The 20054-nt window shown below is 37.9% G+C and overlaps 1 protein-coding gene across 1 annotated transcript in view; it reads left to right on the top strand.

The window, feature by feature from the left end:
- The window catches only part of LOC138991423 (IQ domain-containing protein M-like), a 374912-nt gene that overhangs the window by 9980 nt on the left and 344878 nt on the right, over window positions 1-20054 (top strand). The window contains 2 exon segments of the mRNA XM_070385578.1: window positions 2294-2438; window positions 9470-9604. Coding sequence (XP_070241679.1) covers window positions 2294-2438; window positions 9470-9604 — 280 coding nt within the window.

The following is a 20054-nucleotide window of genomic DNA, read 5'->3' as shown; positions in this document are numbered from 1 at the left end:
AAATTTAGAAATATAGTGAAAGATTTGCATACTGAGATGACATGGCATCGTAACTAAGGCATATTTCTGTACAGAAGGCTGGCAGAGAGGCATGCTATAATAAGAAGCACACAGATGGACGACTGCCATTTTCTCTGACCCAACTTCTTAACCATGAAAACCACCTAGGTAGCCTTCTGAATGCCTCAGACCTGAGCAGGGTTTCTTCATGAGATGGGTTGTGTCCTCAAAAGAGTATTTATTAAATTTTGAGGAAAGAACACTCAGCTTGGGTTTGGTGACTGCCCAAATGTTCCTTCTCCCTTAGCAAATGTCACCATTCAACTAAGCTGCACTCTACGCAGAGACCTTTTGGTTTATATTCTAAGAATACAATTAAAACAGTGCTTGATTCTTAATTATAAGCAAGAGGAACCTACTGACAGATTTAAGCAGAAAGGTATTGAGTAAAATTTTGGGCAGAGGTCTGAAGAAGTAAGCTCAGAAACACAGAGGAATGGTGAAGGCTAGCCTAGACAGCTCCCTGGACTGCAGTCAAATCCTGCACAAATTCTGATGCAGCCGCTGAATCCTGTACTCCCTCTGCAAATGCCGCCCTTGGAAAATGGATATTGTGCCAAGGTTACTCTTCTGCACAAATAGGTTTCCCACTGTTTCCCTTTTAAAAGCATTATTAGTTTCTAGTCAAAACCTGAGGCTTGTGTAGATAATGGATGAGGCTTTGTCACATGTCTGCATCCTAGCAACAGAGGAGGTTTGGTCATGAGCATCTGATTTGTGGCTTCCAATTGAAGGACAGGAGCTCTGCCTTTTACTAGGATTCACATGGTAGGGAGAGCTCCTAAAGTGTGACCCATTCGTTGTTTAAAACAAAACAAAGCAACAACAACAAACAGAGTGACAAAGCTCTATTGAACAAAAGGGAGATTAAAATTACACATTGGAAAATGTAATTAAGTGTTGAAAGACGCTAGCAAGCATTGAGAATCTGCCCGATTCTGATGGAATTCAGGTATAAGGAGAAAAGGAAAGTAGTGAAATTATGCTAATTTATTTTTTTTCAGGTAAATCAAGAAATATTATTTCATTGAAAATTTTGACAAATTAAGAAATAATAGGCTTAAACATAGTATCTAAAAATGTCAGAGAAGAACCACAAAACTAAACAAAGGTGAAGAAAAATAAAATAATAAAAACAACCTTTAAAGAATCACACAAAACAGAAAATAAATGACAAGAGCAAGAACAATCAGTCATACGTGTAATAATAAATAAACTAGGAAAGAACTAGAACAAAAATTTACAGAATGGGTGAAAAATATGAAATTCAAGTAAATTAAGAGGAATATAGTATGTAATTAAAAGTGTGGACTGTAAAGTATCCTTGTTTTGGATTTAGAACCAGTTCTGTAATTTAATAACTATAGGACCTTGGGAAAGCTAAACATTTTATGCTTTAGGGTTTTTACTTGTGTAATAGTATGCAAAGCATATCAAATGAAAGCAGACTCAGAAGAAATTTCATGACCTTAAATAGATTCCTAAAAATATAATGAAAATTGGTGAATGAAGTTTTTAATTCAAGAAGTCAAGGAGGAGAAAAGAAACTTTAAAAAAGGAATAAAGATAAGTAGAGAAAGTAATGAGCTAGAAATATAAAATGTAAAAATAATTGAATGATAAATAAGATGGAACTGGTTATTTAGAAAAAAATGAAATAGATGAATTTTTATACTTTTGAAAAAGTTTATTTGAGTAGAATGTAGAAAATGTGCATTCAGAAAAATGTAGTCACGAATAAAATACGAGCTGATAGAACAGGTAGGTACATATGATAAAACCTGAAAAAATCCAGTGAAAAATAAGTACAACACATAAATATACAGTTTCTGAAAGAAAGAAAATACAAGGATTTGAGCACCCAGAGTGGACAGAATCATCCATTACAGAGTAATGCCTTAGTAAAAATTTTATTTTTATTTTTTTTTCTGGCTAAGTGGGCTACATATTATAGAAATCTCTACACCAACCTAGGAAGCTTCTATGAAATTATTCAATACTGAAACTTCTACGTTATGGCAAGCATAAGTATGTGATGCCAAGGCAACTCAAAATGATGTTCTCTAGATCATACCACTCTATGATGCATGTACTTTGCTAACCTTATTTAGAAACATAAATAAATGCTCTAAGAAACTGGGTGAAATAGATGAAATGAATAGGGCACAATCAGATTCAGTATAAACAACAGAAATATATAAGGAGTTCAGTTGTTTACATTGCTGTTTTATAGGCTTTGTATCATGGACCAGATCTGAGGACAGTTATAAACATGTACTGCAGACAAATCCATCGTGTTAAATACCGACTTGGTCTTTGGAGGACGAGACAGATTATAAACCTTACAGAGTTGGAGGAGTGGATGGACAGAAAAAAATGTGAGTGAGGCTGCCCTTTCTGATTTGATTTTAGGTTTGGAATTTATTTAACCATTAAAACCTTACATATAATTACCCATAGAGAACACAAGTAGACAATATTTTTATTGCTGCAAGCTATTTGCATTTTAAGGTGACATATGAGGATTAATTTATTAGGATTCCATTTTGGCTTAAAAAAAAAAAAAAAAGGAAATTTAAAAGAAAGATGGCTAAAGAATCAGATTTCAGATTAGCTCCAGAGATCTAGGGAGCAAAAAATAAGGGGCAATCTCTGATTTGCCTCTGGGGGGATACAAAAGATGCTATCACTTTATGACTTTATATTCTTGAGCTTTAAATTTAAATTCTAAGGAGAGAACTCCTGGTTGGTTTAGCTTGAGTTATATCTTCAACACCTTGCCTTGGTGTAGGACAAAGAAATTTGATTGGGAGTTGCATAGGGGCTATATTCATTGGCGGGAGGGAGGAGCTCCTCAAAGGAAAACTATGTATTTATAAGAGAATAGCAGTTCATGGACACTGAGGAGACAAAACAACAGATATCCATTATATGTTGCTTTTTAGTGTTGAAAGTCCATGCAACGGACAAGTTTTCCAATTTCTATTTTAATTTTCAGAGATCCTGATTTTTATTATATTTAGTATTGCTTAGGATTAGAATGAATATTACAGTTTGTTTCTTGATTTAAAAATAAATGAAGACTTCTGGTTTTTGCTTTTGCATGTAAGGAGCTTGGAGGTCATCACTCCATCTTAACAACAAATAAAAAATCTGAACAGACTAAAACATCAACAGCTCTTCTTGGACCTTTAAGAGAGGGGAGTAGGATACAGGGCAAACTGGAGAGACAGGCTTGCAAATACAGGCAGTCCCAGGTTACCAGAGCAGAGACTCATGAGCAGAATCTGATACGGGAACCGGCACTTGGGTAAGAAAAATGAACTATAATTGACAAATGGCTGCTGGCTCAATGTGGACAACACTGAGTTAAAAATTCCAGGAGGATCCGGTCATAAAGGGACCACCACAGTACTGTGATATTTACCTACAGAAGCTCAATCAGATTCCCAGGATAGTTATGAGAAGATGAACCATTTTGAAATATGCCAGAGCACTCTGTTCTTCTTAATAAGGCCTGCCTTCAAGGAAAACTAATTAACCAGAACTTAACCTGTTGGGTATTGCTGCTGCTGCTGCTAAGTCGCTTCAGTCATGTCCGACTCTGTGCGACCCCAAAGACGGCAGCCCACCAGGCTCCCCCGTTCCTGGATTCTCCAGGCAAGAACACTGGAGTGGGTTGCCATTTCCTTCTCCAGTGCATGAAAGTGAAAAGTGAAAGTGAAGTCGCTCAGTCGTGTCCGACTCTTCACGACCCCATGGACTGCAGCCTACCAGGCTCCTCTGTCCATGGGATTTTCCAGGCAGAGTACTAGAGTGGGGTGCCATTGCCTTCTTCACTGCTGGGTATTAGCAGAGCCCAATCAAGAATACACAGAAGAACTGTACAAAAAAGATCTTCATGACCCAGTTAATCATGATGATCACTCACCTAGAGCCAGACATCCTGGAATGTGAAGTCAACTGGGCTTTAGAAAGCATCACTACTAACAAAGCTAGTGGAAGTGATGGAGTTCCAGTTGAGCTATTTCCAATCCTGAAAGATGATGCTATGAAAGTGCTGCACTCAATCTGCCAGCAAACTTGGAAAACTCAGCAGTGGCCACAGGACTGGAAAAGGTCAGTTTTCATTCCAATCCCAAAGAAAGGCAATGCCAAAGAATGCTCAAACTACTGCACAATTGCACTCATCTCACACGCTAGTAAAGTAATGCTCAAAATTCTCCAAGCCAGGCTTCAGCAATATGTGAACCGTGAACTTCCTGATGTTCAAGCTGGTTTTAGAAAAGGCAGAGGAACCAGAGATCAAATTGCCAACATCCACTGGATTATCGAAAAAGCAAGAGAGTTCCAGAAAAACAGTATTTCTGTTTTATTGACTATGCCAAAGCCTTTGACTGTGTGGATCACAATAAACTGGAAAATTCTGAAAGATATGGGAATACCAGATCACCTGATCTGCCTCTTGAGAAATCTGTATGCAGGTCAGGAAGCAACAGTTAGAACTGGACATGGAACAACAGACTGGTTCCAAATAGGAAAAGGAGGACGTCAAGGCTGTATATTGTCACCCTGCTTATTTAACTTGTATGCACAGTACATCATAAGAAACGCTGGACTGGACGAAACACAAGCTGGAATCAAGATTGCCGGGAGAAATATCAATAACCTCAGATATGCAGATGACACCACCCTTATGGCAGAAAATGAAGAGGAACTAAAAAGCCTCTTGATGAAAGTGAAAGAGGAGAGTGAAAAAGTTGGCTTAAAGCTCAACATTCAGAAAACAAAGTTCATGGCATCTGGTCCCATCACTTCATGGCAAATAGATGGGAAACAATGGAAACAGTGTCAGACTTTATTTTGGGGGGCTCTATGGAGAAGGAAATGGCAACCCACTCCAGTACTCTTGCCTGGAAAATCCCATGGACTGAGAAGCCTGGTAGGCTACAGTCCATGGGGTCACAAAGAGTCGGACATGACTGAGCGACTTCACTTGAAAATCACTGCAGATGGTGACTGCAGCCATGAGATTAAAAGACACTTACTCCTTTGGAGGAAAGTTATGACCAACCTAGACAGCATATTAAAAAGCAGAGATATTACTTTGCCGACTAAGGTCCATCTAGTCAAGGCTATGGTTTTTCCAGTGGTCATGTATGGATGTGAGAGTTGGACTGTGAAGAAAGCTGAGAGCCGAAGAATTGATGCTTTTGAGCTGTGGTGTTGGAGAAGACTCTTGCGAGTCCCTTGGACTGCAAGGAGATCCAACCAGTCCATCCTAAAGGAGACCAGTCCTGGGTGTTCATTGGAAGGACTGATGCTGAGGCTGAAACTCCAATACTTTGGCCACCTCATGAAAAGAGTTGACTCATTGGAAAAGAGCCTGATGTTGGGAGGGATTAAGGGCAGGAGGAGAAGGTGACGACAGAGGATGAGATAGCTGGATGGCATCACCGACTCAGTGCACATGAGTTTGGGTGAACTCCAGGAGTTGGTGATGGACAGGGAGGACTGGCTTGCTGCGATTCATGGGGTCGCAAGAGAATGGGAAGGCTAGCCACTTAATGCAAGAAAATATTTGAAAAAGAAATGTCTAACCAAGAACTGTTATCCAGAATATACAATGAACTCTTAAAACTCAACAATAAAGTTAACAACTTGATTAAAATATGGGCCAAAGGTCTCAACAGAGACCTCAGGAAAGAAGATATACAGAAAACAGTTAAATGCATGGAATGATTGTCCACATCATTTGTCTTCAGGGAAATAAAAATTAAAACAACAAAGAGATACCACTACACATCTATTACAGTGGCCAAAATCCAGAACACTGACAACACCAAAGTGCTGATAAGAATGTGGAATATCCTTTCATGTTGTTGGTGTAACATCAAAACAATACAGCCATTATGAAGTACAGCTTGGTGTGTGCGTGCTAAATTGCTTCAGTCATGTCCAACTCTTTGCGAGTGAACTGTAGCCTGCCAGACTCCTCTGTCCATGGAATTCTCCAGGCAAGAATACTGCAGTGGGTTGCCATGCCCACTTCCTGACCCAGGGATCAAACTCACCTCTCTTACGTCTCCTGCATTGGCAGGCAGGTTCTTTATCATTAGTGCCGCCTGGGAACCCCTAAACACGCTTTTACCATGCAACCCAGCAATCATTCTCCTTGGTATTTAGCCGTAGGAGGTTTATATCCACACAGAACCTGCACATGGATGTCTATGGCTGCTTTTTTGTAATTGCCAAAGCTTGGAAGCAGCCTTCCAAGCTGTCAACCTACAGTAGTAGGTAAATGTGTAAATAAACTGGTGCATCCAGAAGATGAAATATTTCGTTTTAAGGAGAAATGAAGCAGTCGTGAAAATATATGGGATAAACTTGACTGCATATTATTCAGTGTAAGAGGCCAATTTGAAAAGGCTACATACTATATGGTTCCAACTACCAGATACTTGGGAAAAGGCACAACTGTGGAGAAAATGAAAAGGTCGATGGTTGCTAGGGGTGGCTTGGGGTGGGAAGAAGGATGGATTAGCAAGCACAGAGTTTTAGGACCACAGAACTATTTTGTACATTATTCCAGCGATGGATACACAAACCCAAAGAATGTACACAAGACTAAGAGTGAGCCCTAAGGTGAACTACTGAACTTAGTGATTAGGATGTCAGGTCAGTGTAGGTTCATCCTCGGTAACAGAGGCACCACTTGGTACATCCATTGATAATTGATAATAGGGGCAGGCAGATTATGCTTGAGTGGAGATAAAGGGCTTAGGAGAAATTTCTGTACCTCCACCTCAATTTTGTTTTCAATATAAAACTTCTTTTGTAACTTTTCTTTAAAAAATTTTGAAACAGTAGTAACAAAATGATGTGAGTAAATAATATTTAATCAGAATCAGCAACTTATTGCCTTATAATGTAAAGATGCTACATTTTTGATAGTTTTAGCTAGTCATAAAATGTTTATTTTACAGTGGACTGTAAGTTCCATGAAGACAAGGACTGTGATTGTTTTGTTCAATAGTATACACTCACTATTAACAAAATACCGGTTTATCAGAAGGGCTCAAAAATATTTTTGAAAGGATAGTTTTCATTAACTTTATTAATTATGCTAAAATTATGTATCAAAAATATTTACCAATAACCAGAATTCTTTGAGCTAGAATGCCTCATTTTCTGTGGCTGGAGGTTAAGGAAGAAAGAGATCAGAGAGAGAAAAAGAGAGAGATTCTAGGTGAGCCATGGGACTCCGATCAGTTTCCCCCATCCAGCAGCTTGGTTTTCAGGGAAAAAAGTGTGAAGGAGCAAAGCGTTTGAGAGATGGAAAGGCAGGAAGAAGAAGGAAGAAAGAGAACAAGTAAGAGAGACAGAGAAAGAGCAAACTCTTTGCTCACTGAGGAACTACAGAGGGACTTCCCTGGTGGTCCAGGGGGCTAGGACTCTGTGCTCCCAATGCAGGGAGGTGGGTTCCGTCCTGATCCGGGAACTGCATCCCACGTGCTGCCACTGAGAGTTCGCCTGCCTCAACTGAAGATCCTGCATGCCGCAACATAGATCAACGGTCCCTCATGCTGCAGCTAAGTCTGGGTGCAGCCAAATTAACTGATTAAATAAAAAGAAACTCCTGGGACTCCATTTACTTAAAAATCCTTTAAAAAGTGAGAGGGAATACTGCTATCTTATTGGGGAGTTGATCCCAGGAAATACTGTTAGTAGAATGGAGAAATGAGAAGAAAAGACAGAGAAGAGAATGAAGGAAGAACATAAGGGCATTCTCCCCCAGATGACCATGTGGGCAACCAGAGCTTAATCCCTCTAGGGAACAATGGAGCCATCTTGCCACAAGGGCTGTGTTTATCCACCGACTCCCCCAGTCAGAGATTAAGGGCAACTCCAAGAGGAGCCTTGATTCCCTGGCACTTTTGACTCCCCGCACAGGTGGGCAGAGTAGAGTCCTGCAGCCAGAGGGAGCCCTTAGGCAATGAAATGTAGATGCTGGCAATTTAGAAAGTCAGGTTAGTTTGCACAGACACGTAAGGGACAAGGCAGTATGAATGGAGAAAACAATAGCAACTGCTCTAGTTTGCTTGTTTGAATATAGAGACAGTCATGGAAATACTTAATAGATACTTATGTTTATTTTCAGCTGTGTTTCAGAATCTGGAATAGCTACTTGTATTCAGGCAATTGGGCTTCCCAAGCAGTGCTAGTGGTAAAGAATCTGCCTGCTCCATGCAGGAGACCTAAGCTAGATGCAGGTTCAATCCCTGGGTGGGGAAGATCCCCAGGAGAAGGGAATGGCTACCCACTCCAGGATTCTTGCCTGGAGAATCCCATGGACAGAGGAGCCTGGTGGGTTATGGTCCATAGAAGGACAGAGACTGGTCACAGAGAAGGACAGGACTGAAGAACTTAGCCTTTACAATCACTAAACGTTTCTTGACCTTGTTGATATCTCAGGACTGTCCACCTCAACTGAGTGGATACATGAATGGATTGAAAATTGAAGTCCATATTGTTGATTGCCAGGGTGATACATTCACTTAGAAACCACTCTGGTGCCCTTTGTCATTTGGAGCCCATATTTCAGAGCTAAACCTGTACTGAGCACAGACCTTCTCATCTTATAAATGTTGATTAACAATCGCTTTCAAGGGGTTAATCCATATACTTCAGAATGGAGACTCAATTTCACCTTTTCGAAAAGAACCAATGGAGAACTACACTTAAAAATTACGTGTGTCAGTTCCCTTGGGCATTATCTAAACCTTGTCTAACACCAAGTATGGGGAGTAGGTGAGGGGTGGATCAACTGAATGGTTTTCTGGGGAAGTCTTGAGCCAGCAGTCACAAAAGACATTAAAATAGGAAGTAGAAGTGCACGAAGTCAGCAAAAAAGTAGACACTGTACGGGAAAAATCCGCAGTAACGTAAACAGTCCAGAGTGGAATCACCAAGCAGTTAAAATGCGGGTAGAAGTAAAAAAGAGATGAAAAAATTAGGAATCAAAAGTAATAATAATAAAAAAAAGAAATGACAAAATATGTCAACAAAAGTCAGGTCCCCAGAAACCCTGTGCTATGTCTTATGATGTGGTTTGAACAGTGATGTTTGCAGAGTCTATGGACGTCTGTCCTGTAAACCTGACCGGAGGGTGCCTGTGTTCTCTGTGGGGAAGCAAGTTCAGATTCCCTCCTGTGGGCCTGGGGAGGGAGAAGCATGCCCACTTCCTCTCCTCATGCTCCCAGGAGACTAATCTGGTGCTGCTCTAACAGACATCAGAATAAAATTGGACTAAAAGTATTTTTAAATCCCAATAATACTTTCAGGTGGGGAATATACGTGATATATTATTTACAAAGAAAATATTTTCTAATATCTTTTTCCTTTGTAGTCTATGAAACAATGTTTGCTAAAAGAGAAGATTGGCAAGGGTTAGAAAGAAGTGAACTCCTTAAGTACTTCAACGATTGTGGTCATTTCCCAACCCACCAGCAAATTGATGAGGTTTGGGACCTGGTCCATAGAGGTAAGTCGTTTTCATTTCTTTTTTTCCTTTTGGTTTCTCCTTCCTTCTTTATTTCTTCCCTGTTTTCCTCCCTTGATCTTTCCTATGTTTCTGCTCTTACTTTCTTTCAGTTCAGTTCAGTTCAGTCGCTCAGTCATGTCCGAGTCTTCGGGAACCCATGAACTACAGCACACCAGGCCTCCCTGTCCATCACCAACTCCCAGAGTCCACCCAAACCCATGTCCATCGCGTTGGTGATGCCATCCAACCATCTCATTTTCTGTCGTCCCCTTCTCCTCCTGCCCTCAATCTTTGCTAGCATCAGGGTCTTTTCCAATGAGTCAGCTCTTTGCATCAGGTGGCCATGGTATTGGAGTTTCTGCTTCAACATCAGTCCTTCCAATGAATATTTAGGACTGATCTCCTTTAGGATGGACTGGTTGGATCTCTTTGCAGTCCAAGGGACTCTCAAGAGTCTTCTTCAATACCATAGCTCAAAAGCATCAATTCTTCGGCACTCAGATTTCTTTACAATCCAACTTTCACATCCATACATGACCACTGGAAAAACCATAGCCTTGACTATACGGACCTTTGTTGGCAAAGTAATATCTCTGCTTTTTAATGTGCTGTCTAGGTTGTCATAACTTTCCTTCCAAGGAGTAAGCGTCTTTTAATTTCATGGCTGCAGTCCACGTCTGCAGTGATTTTGGAGCCCAGAAAAATAAAGTCAGCCACTGTTTCCACTGTTTCCCCATCTATTTGCCATGAAGTGATGGGACCAGATTTTTCTTATAAATCCCTTTTTTCAAATTGCTAAAACCTAATGTTAATATACATATGAAAGAAGGTTTAAATAACAGGTTAAGAGTTAATACAGTATCAACCTAGAGGGGTTGATACTAGAGGGTGGGATAGGGAGGGAGATGGGAGGGAGTTTCAAAAGGGAGGGGACATATGTATACCTATAGCTAATTCATATTGAGGTTTGACAGAAAACAGCAAAACTCTGTAAAGCCATTATCCTTCAATAAAAAATAAATTAAGAAAAAAGTTACCTTTAAAGGAGTGGAGGAGATGATTTTAGCTTTTAAAAAGCTTTTAATGTATTTTTGATACAGTATGTTGTATCTGAATACATTTAAAACCACCATATTTTAAATACTGATGCTACAGTGATTTCTCCTAAATATATTTGGTACAAAAAATATAGTCAAGTTTGAATGTTTAAACATTATAAATTATTGCTGACACAATAAAATAATTTCTTAACAGTAAATAAGTGAAAGGATTGTATGCATTGTATAGGAATATTTAATAAGTTAAATGGAGCAACATTTCTCCTTTCTTTATACTGATAAGGGGGTGGAAATTGTCACCAAGGTGTGGGAAGTCTCAATGAATTTTACTTAACTCCTTTCTCAACATTTCTTTGTATGTCCACCCTAATGCTATGGCTTACTAGCATGTTTAGAGATGATGAATGAGGTACCCAAAATTTAATTGAGAGGAAAAGGTAAACAAATAAAATATTTCAAGATCTTTTTTTCTAATAGAGGAGAAGGGCCCCCATGCCAGTAAGAAGGTATGATTAATGTTGGAGTGACTAGGCTGAAGCTTCATCATGGGTTGAAGTTCTCTTTGTTAGTTCTTAGTGTAAATTGACCTAATACTTTACCTACGTATGGGCTTTGTTTCGCCACTGTTGCATCCTTAGTACCCAGAAAAGTTTTCTAGGTAAATTTGTTCACAGACTGGAGAAGCATCCAGGTCACTTTGAATGTTTAAGCAACTTTTTCCCACTGACAAAAACATTGAGCATTTATAATAGAAAATCTGAGAATGTAGAAATATATAAAATTACTAACAAGTAGCAATTAACATTTGATGCTTATCATTTCCAGTTTTTTTCCTTCACATAGAACAGTTTTATGAAAATTGGAATTTTCTACATGTTGGGCTCACTGGTAAAGAATCCGCCTGCCAATGCAGGAGACATGGGTTTGATCCCTGGGTTGGGAAGATCCCCTGGAGAAGGAAATGGCAACCCATGCCAGTATTTTTACCTAGAAAATCCCTTGGAGACTACTGGGCTACATTCCATAGGGTCACAAAAAGTCTGACACGACTTAATAACTGAGCACACACATGTTGGAAAATCTACATTTTTTGCTTAACAATACTCCTTAGTTCCCAAGCCATAAATACCTTTTACAACATTATTTATGACTGAGCAATAACTCTATCATAAAGGTATTCTGTAAAGCATTTACTATCGTACATTTAAATTCTTACCATTTTTCTTTATAATAAATAATAAAATTCAAAAAGTTGAATGCAGCGAAGTAGAATCAATTAGAGATTTCAGAAACTTATTCTGATTAGTGTTAGTAATTTAAAAACATAAGTTTTTCTTCAAATTAAATTTCATAGTGGTATTTTCCTTTACTAATTATTTTAGAGTGTATCCTAGAGGCTTAGGTTTAGATTGCCTGGATTTAATTCCTGACTTCATCACTTATTAGCTGTATGTCTTTGGACAAGTTATTTATCTCTGCTATTTCTTATTTTATTAATATATGTTTAAAGCAAGATAATGCTATCAAAATAGTTGGGCTATTGTGACTTTTAAATGAAATAATTCATGTAAAACTTGTGGATCATTTTAAGTACCAATAAATGTCTGTTATTCTTAAATAATTCTTTAGTATACTGAAATAAGTTATGGAAATTAATTTTCATAATTTTAAAAAATTTTGAAGATGTTAAAATATTGAACCTAATTGTTGAATGACTTATTTCTATAGATATTTTTGTATTGAATGTCATCCATTGGTTTCTACCCATATCGTTTCTAGATTATCATAATGACCTGCGTACTACAGGAGATAATGTTCATTTATGCTCATTTTACAGATGAGAGAACTGAGACTTAGCGAGTTTTTAAAGCTTATTAGGAGAGCTGAAACTTTAACCCTGGGCTTTAACAATCAAGTTCAATGCTCTTTACTATGTGGAGTAAAATTTAAAAGTTCAGTATTACAAAAATATAATTAGATGGATGATTAAAATGTTCTTGACAGCAAGTACTGCCTTTTATCTTTCACAGACTAGATAATGCCTTGTGATATAGTAGGTTTTCTGTAAATGCTTCACTCTATTAAATTTCTTATTAAAACTAGAATTTTCAAAAGAACAGTTAGCTTAAAAACATACTCTTTTTATTATAATGCCTAAAATTGGGAAACTTTCCTTTATAGAAGAAGCCACTCTAACATAATTTAAAATATATATCCAATTGTGTTGCTACATCCAGTTAAACAATTCTAATTCATAAGAAGCATTAGTTTAAAATAGAGATAGTCTAAAATAATAGAAAGAAAACCAAAAATTTGTGGGAAATGGAGCTAGTGTTTTCTGCTTGCTTCTGGTAAGGGAATCTGATTTTATGCATGTTGGATTGTCAATCATCTTCATTCATACTGACTTCTTTGATTGTGGATAATAGCTCCAGATGTGCAACCTACACATTTTTTCATCCAATAGCATATTTCACCAGCTCATGTGTTCTTAATTCAATTGATTAACTTCTTCAGTGTATGACACCAAGTAGGTCAAAGTTTCAAAACTGTCTTTGCGTTCAGGTATTTTTAGCTTTTTTTTTTTTCCATTTTTTTCCTTCTTATCACTATGGTAACAAAAATTGTAACTGAGGATATGATTTTTGTCTGAAAATCTTTCTTTGGGAGAATGAAGCAACTTCAGACTGAATGTAGAGGCTGATCTTGAAAACTGAAGACTATGAAGAAGGAAATGGCAACCTACTCCAGTATTCTTGCCTGGAGAATCCCATGGATGGAGGAGCTGGGTGGGCCACAGTCCACGGGTCGCAAAGAGTCAGACACGACTGAGCGACTTCACTTTCACTTTACTTTCACTTATGCAGACATGAGAACCTTTCCTTGATGTTCATTTACATCTCAACAATTGAAACTAATAACAATAGAATGACATATATTAAAGAAAATAATACATTTCATTCTATATTATATTCTCACATCTGCCTAATTTTTAGAAGTTTGAACTTGGGAAATTTTCCAGCATTTTCTCAACATGAGAATAGAAAGTTTAGTTTGTTTTCAGCAATTAAAATTACCTCAATAATGAAGTCCACTTTCACTGTGGAGCCCTAGATGAAAAGTCTTAAAACCTAAGACATTCTCTGCATCTGAAGAAACAATAGTCTGAGGTAGGATATGAATTATTTCAGGCTCCCACGTTGGTGGCAAATTGTAACTGTGGCCTGGGCCCCTGCTCCTTAGGGCACAGTTTTGTTTACTAAAAGCAGACAACACTGGATTTCCTGTTGTATTTTCAAGATATGACTTTATTTATAAACTGGGGATAATATAATGATTTTCCCCTATTTTTTTTTCATATGAGCAAGCTCTTTAACAATAAGATTTTGACTATGCAGAAAAGGAATTAAAGAGGATTTTTAAAAGATAATAGATAGTAAGAGTATTCGAGGGCCAAAGAAATTCTAACGATGAAAGAATGCAGAAGTATCAGAGGTAATGTGTTACAAAAACCTTATTTTAAATAACTTCTGAAAAAGAAATTTAACACATTTTTAGCATAAAGCATTTTGAAAATACATACTAAAACCAAAGACGAAATGAAAACTACTAGCTGTTTTATGTTTCAGAATGACATGTGGCTACTGCCTAGAGGGTCGCCAGGTCTTACAGAGATCTCTTAGTGGGCTGTAAAGGTCGGGGAAAGTGTCTGGCAATCTGTCTTCTTTTTATATAATAAAAATAATCCTTTTTAAATGTAATTTTATATAATAAAAATAAATACACTATATGTTGCTAGAACAAATCTCAGGCCGTGAGCTCACTGCTTCTCACAAGGAGTTAATTTTTATTTCTAACCTCCATCCATCAAACTTCAATTTCAATCTGTCTGGCTTTTGAATTTCTTTGTATGAGATTGTGACCACATAACAGTTGAGGGCTACGTGGCGACATAGCATGTGGAGTGTCCTGACCAACTGAGCTGCAGTATCTGCACCTTTATTCTTACATTTCTGATGAAGTGTGTTATGTATACTGTTGACGCCCATGGGTGTTGACTTTTTTGTCACCTCTTCATGTCAATTGAACTTCCTTTGACGGCTTGTTATGTGGAGAAAATAATTCTCATTTTGCGCTTATTGATATTGGCCAGGTCTTGAGATCCTTGTCATCATCTAGTTGAGTAGAGCCTATGACCTATATAGGTCTACATTTGTTCACTAGAGGAGGACAAAATGCTCAAAAAATGCAGAGGCAGGTAAATAAGTATAATTCCTAGCACAAAATCACATTATCAGAAATGAAGCACTAAAGATGATTTAGGCATGTGGTCACTATTAGGAAAGCCTGGCAGCTATGCTGATGACTGAACAACAGGAAGAGACTTTCTAATATCACCTCCCCTCCACCAATGAGTTCCCTGAATTGTACTGCCATGACATTTTTTAGCAGGATTAAATATTTTGTTATGCAACACTGGATAACTTGAGAAGTGTTTGATGTTTATCCCACCTGCTCTGATGGGTTTCCTGCTAACGTCTCATGAATCTACAGACCCTTTCTGTGCACTACGTATATGTAAAGGTTTTTTCAGTGGTGTCTATAACCCTTAGGTAGCAGGATGCCATTTTTTCCCCTGGTATTTTAGTAGGTACTCTCTAATGCTTTCAGCCATGTGAAAGATAAAAGCACATTCTCTTATCCAATGGATAATTTCAGGTACAAGTCATAAAGTGAAAGGAAATTCATTAGAGCATATTATATGGATGTCTTCCTTAGTTGAGACAATCCAGAATTTTTTTTTATAAAATCATTGCAAATGTTAACAAACATCTTTTGAGTTCTTAATATGGGCTGTGAAATGTAATGTGGTTCAGAGGTCTCAGTCTCCATAATAACTGGAGGGACATGCACATTTTTAACGATAAATACAGTGTTGTAAATGTTTATGCATTCACATATATATCAAGTGCTAAAATGATACCAATATAAATTATGGCTAAAGTTTGGAAACCAGGGAAAGTTATAGAGTGTACTTGAGATTTGAGAGCATCACTGTAGGATGTGTTAACAAGGTGATTACAAAAAAAAGACAAGGTTTAATGCATAAAGGATTGTGTACAAAGCAAATTAGAATTTACAGGGCTGCTAGTAACTCTGAATAGCAGAGACATGTGTCTGCTGGGTGGGTACCTGGAGAAGGCACGATGTTACTAAAACTGCTGAATAAAAAAAAGATGCCAGATCATTCACTGAGATCTAGTTGGACTGTGGTTGCTTCTCCCTATAGGATTCTCCTTGTTTTAAGTCCCTTCTCCACCTGTTATCTGCCTATGGGAAATGGTTGTTTCCAAATTCACAATGCAAATTAGATTTTGGTTATAAATCAGTTATGTGACAGTAGGAGCTATTTAAACACTCTTCCCTAGAGCTCAAATACCCCCTGAATAAACTGGAGACGGAACCCTCGGGGCAAAGAGCAATCCTGAAACATGTGTCATCACCTTGCTTCAGCTACCTAATCCAAGCAGCTGCTCCTAAAATTCCTCCTGCTTTCTCCTCTAAAACTTTTAAAAAGATGGTTCTTGACATTTTGTCTCATCTTACATTATTTAACACTGCTAATGCCTTCTATCACTTCATCCATGGCTGTGCCAAGCCTATGAAATCCTGTGCTAATGATATGCCCTGAGAATGGCCATCGCCTTTGGAAGCCTTGTTTTCCCCTAATTGCTATCCTACCATCATGTGAGTTGTTACTCCAATTATTAGGTTACCCTAATTAACCATTCTGGGTTTCTTTGAATCTTTTATTATTTAGGTTGAAATATTTGTACTATTGTTCTATAAGCTGCACAGAGAATCTGATTAAATGGTGTAATAGTACTTAACACCAGCTCTTCTTCTAAAGCCTGTCTGTTTTCTTTAAGTAGAAAATAACCATCTTTAAGAAACAACAGGAACAGCAGGGGTTGGAGAATGGAATAACTTCAATAAAGGTATAATTACTTTCATAAGTCTGTTCGAGAGCAAGGCTTTAGGTTTCTTTTGTTAGATCACTGTTTATTAAGATTACACACTCAGTCTTCCTAACACGCAGAGATCCACCAACAAGCCTTTGTTTTATATGATTGAATTACTATAATATCAGGAATATAAATTCCCTGGTGAGAGCAACTTTGCTCTGCAAGGCTCTGATAAATGAAAGAAACATTAATATAAAATGTTTCATCAGAAATTCTTGTGAAATGCAAAATTTTATGATATAATTATTCCAACATCATAAACATGGCATTCAAGAACTTTTTTTTTTTCTGGCATTTCACTTGATCCAGAATACTGTGATTTCCCACAGTGAAGTGAAAACTTTAAAAGGACTTAGAATGGTTCTCAGACCTTTACAGTCAAGTAAGTTTTACAGTTCTCAGTTTACTTCTTAAGTCTCCTTTAGGAATGAACGTTTTCTAGCATTTCAGAATCAAGCTTTCAAAAAGAATTAAGCTCTGCTCAGTAAGGCACCATGATACTGCTATGATGTGAAGTCTATCACGCTGATCTAAGTTATCAGTATTATTGAAATGAAAGCTTATGATTCAGATTCATAAAACCAAGCTTCTTGCAGAATGCTGTGAGTTTGGCAGCTTAGAGGCCAAAAGTTAATGCTAAAGGATTGTTTCCTTAAAATTTTCTTCTTTAGGTATAAGCCCATCAGAGTTTCACTTTGGTATTTCTGTTTCCAAAATTTAAACTTTGGTGACTGTTGCCACGTTGAAATCAACATGCCAGTACTGTTGTGTGGAAGTGTTATTATTACTTTTTAAATCAGAGTCATGTTGGCCTGTTATGCAAGATGTTTATAGAGCAAACTTCTTTTACAGAATAGCTTTCCAGGAATTTTATTGTAAATATCTCATGTTTCTATTCTTTTGAAGTATTTCTGCCAATTATTCTTTATCTCCCAATGCTTATATATTTTTTAGTATGATAAAGGACCAAGCATCCTTTTAGATTATGTTGCTTAGTGGTTTGGATAGAGAGGACTTGATTTTCACATATGTCCTTGAATGCAGTTATAATCCTTTGTGGTAAAAATAGGAACACATATATAAGCACATTTGTATGGCATGTGTATTATAGTTAGTAACTCCCACCAGCACTAATAACTACCTATAAGAAAGGCAGATACTATAATCTCCTCTTTCTCTTTATTTTCTGTGGAGTTTAATCCATAGTACCAATCGGAGAAAACATAAATTTGATTATACACCTACAGTTTATTGTGCATATTTTCTAGCAATTGAGTTTTGCATTTAATATCAATCACTTAAACTCATGGCTCTTTGCCAAGGTTTCATAACATATTCGTGTATTTAAATGAGTTGTAAAGTGAATTCCAAATCTTTTGATTGTAAGGAAGTTAATGTACCCATACTTTCAAAGTAAGAAATAAATTTGAATGGATTAAATGATAATCCCTATAACTTTCGCTGTCTGGAATTCCAAAGAATTGGTTGAGGAAAGAGAGGATAGAACTGTCACTGGTATGCTGGACCTGCACTAAGATGCCTGTGCCATGCAGGTGAGCCTCACCTTTGGGTGACTGGAGCCAGAAAGAGAATGAGAACACTTGTGTTGCGTTAACGTCCCATATCTGCTAACTAATTTCTAGCAGGTAAATCTTAATCTGCCCTTGGAAAAACAGTTCTAATTATTGTACAGAATAAGGAGTAGTGCAGCTTCTCAGGAATGAGATGATTGTTAGTATAACTACTGCATACCTCTTGCTGATGGCATACTTTTGTATTGTTGGAGGATACCTAGAACCAATCATTGTTTGGAATACTCCTAATACCATGGTTCTCCATGATGTTTCAGTTACAATAAAAGACAAAGAGGCCTGTTACTATAACTACCATATTTTAAATAGTTAGTCTGCAGATGATAACCATCTCCTTAATATCCATTTGCAGGACATAGCGTTTGAAATTGGAGAAGGCAATGGCACCCGACTCCAGCACTCTTGCCTGGAAAATCCCATGGACGGAGGAGCCTGGTGGGCCGCAGTCCATGGGGTCGCTAAGAGTCGGACACGACTGAGCGACTTCACTTTCGCTTTTCACTTTCATGCATTGGAGAAGGAAATGACAACCCACTCCAGTGTTCTTGCCTGGAGAATCCCAGGGACGGGGGAGCCTGGTGGGCTGCCGTCTATGGGGTCACATAGAGTTGGACACGACTGAAGCGACTTAGCAGCAGCAGCAGCAGCAGCATTTGAAATATCTTGAAGATTTTTTTTTTCGCTATTTATTTCCAGTGGTTTTATGTTCTCAGTCTTCTGAAGGTGCTTGCAGAAAACAGTTTTCATGATCTTGATCTCTCATTTTCTAGAGTGTTCATTTCTAATGATTGCATTCTGATAGTTACTTAATTACTTCTTAGGTTGTAACTAGGTTTTCTTGTTCGTAGTAACATCTTTCATCTTTCTTTTTAGCCTGTTACTCTCTAATCACCTCTTGGTATCTTTTTGGCTCTTAGATCTTTTCAACAAATCTGCGTCCCCATGGGGACTTTCAGCCCGTTAACTTTCCTATATTTACAGTATTGATTTTTGTTGTTCTGACCATAAGTTGTGCTCTACTCTTTGTGACCCATGGATTGCAGGCTCCTCTGTCCTCCACTATCTCCTAGAGTTTGCTCAAATTCATGTCCATTGAGTAGGTGATGCTATCTAACCATCTCATCCTCTTCCACTTTGTTCTTCTTTTGCTGTAGATCTTTCTCAGCATTGGGGTCTTTTCCAGTGAGTCGGCTCTTTGCATCAGGTGGCCAAAGGATTGGAGCTTCAGCATTAGTCCTTCCAATGAATATTCAGTTGAATTCCTTTAAGATTGACTTGTTTGATCTCCTTGAAGCCCAAGGGTCTATCAAGAGTTTTCTCCAGCACAGTTCAAAAGCATCAGTTCTTCGGCACTCAGCCATCTTTGTCATCCAAGGTGCACATCCTTGTACATGGCTACTGGAAAACCACAGCTTTGACTATGTAGACCTTTGTTGGAAAAGTGATGTCTCTGTTTTTTAATAATCTGTTTGTCATAGCTTTCCTTCCAAGGAATAAGTGTCACTTAGTTTCATGGATGCAGTCACCATCCTCAGTGATTCTGGAGCCAAGAAAATAAAATCCGTTTCCAGTTTTCCCCCTTCTATTTCCTATGAAGTAATGGAACCAGATGCCATGATCTTAGTTTTTTTAATGTTGAGTTTTAAGCCAGCGTTTTCACTCTTCTCTTTCACCCTCATCAAGAGGCTCTTTATACAGTATTCATAACCCCAGAGATTTTTGTTTTTACCTTTCTCCTTACTCATCTTAATTCATTCCATGGTACCCATGCATC

Source organism: Bos mutus, chromosome 17 (assembly GCF_027580195.1).
Source record: "Bos mutus isolate GX-2022 chromosome 17, NWIPB_WYAK_1.1, whole genome shotgun sequence".
In the NCBI taxonomy this organism is placed as follows: domain Eukaryota; kingdom Metazoa; phylum Chordata; class Mammalia; order Artiodactyla; family Bovidae; genus Bos; species Bos mutus.
This window is presented reverse-complemented; position numbering and strand designations above follow the sequence as displayed.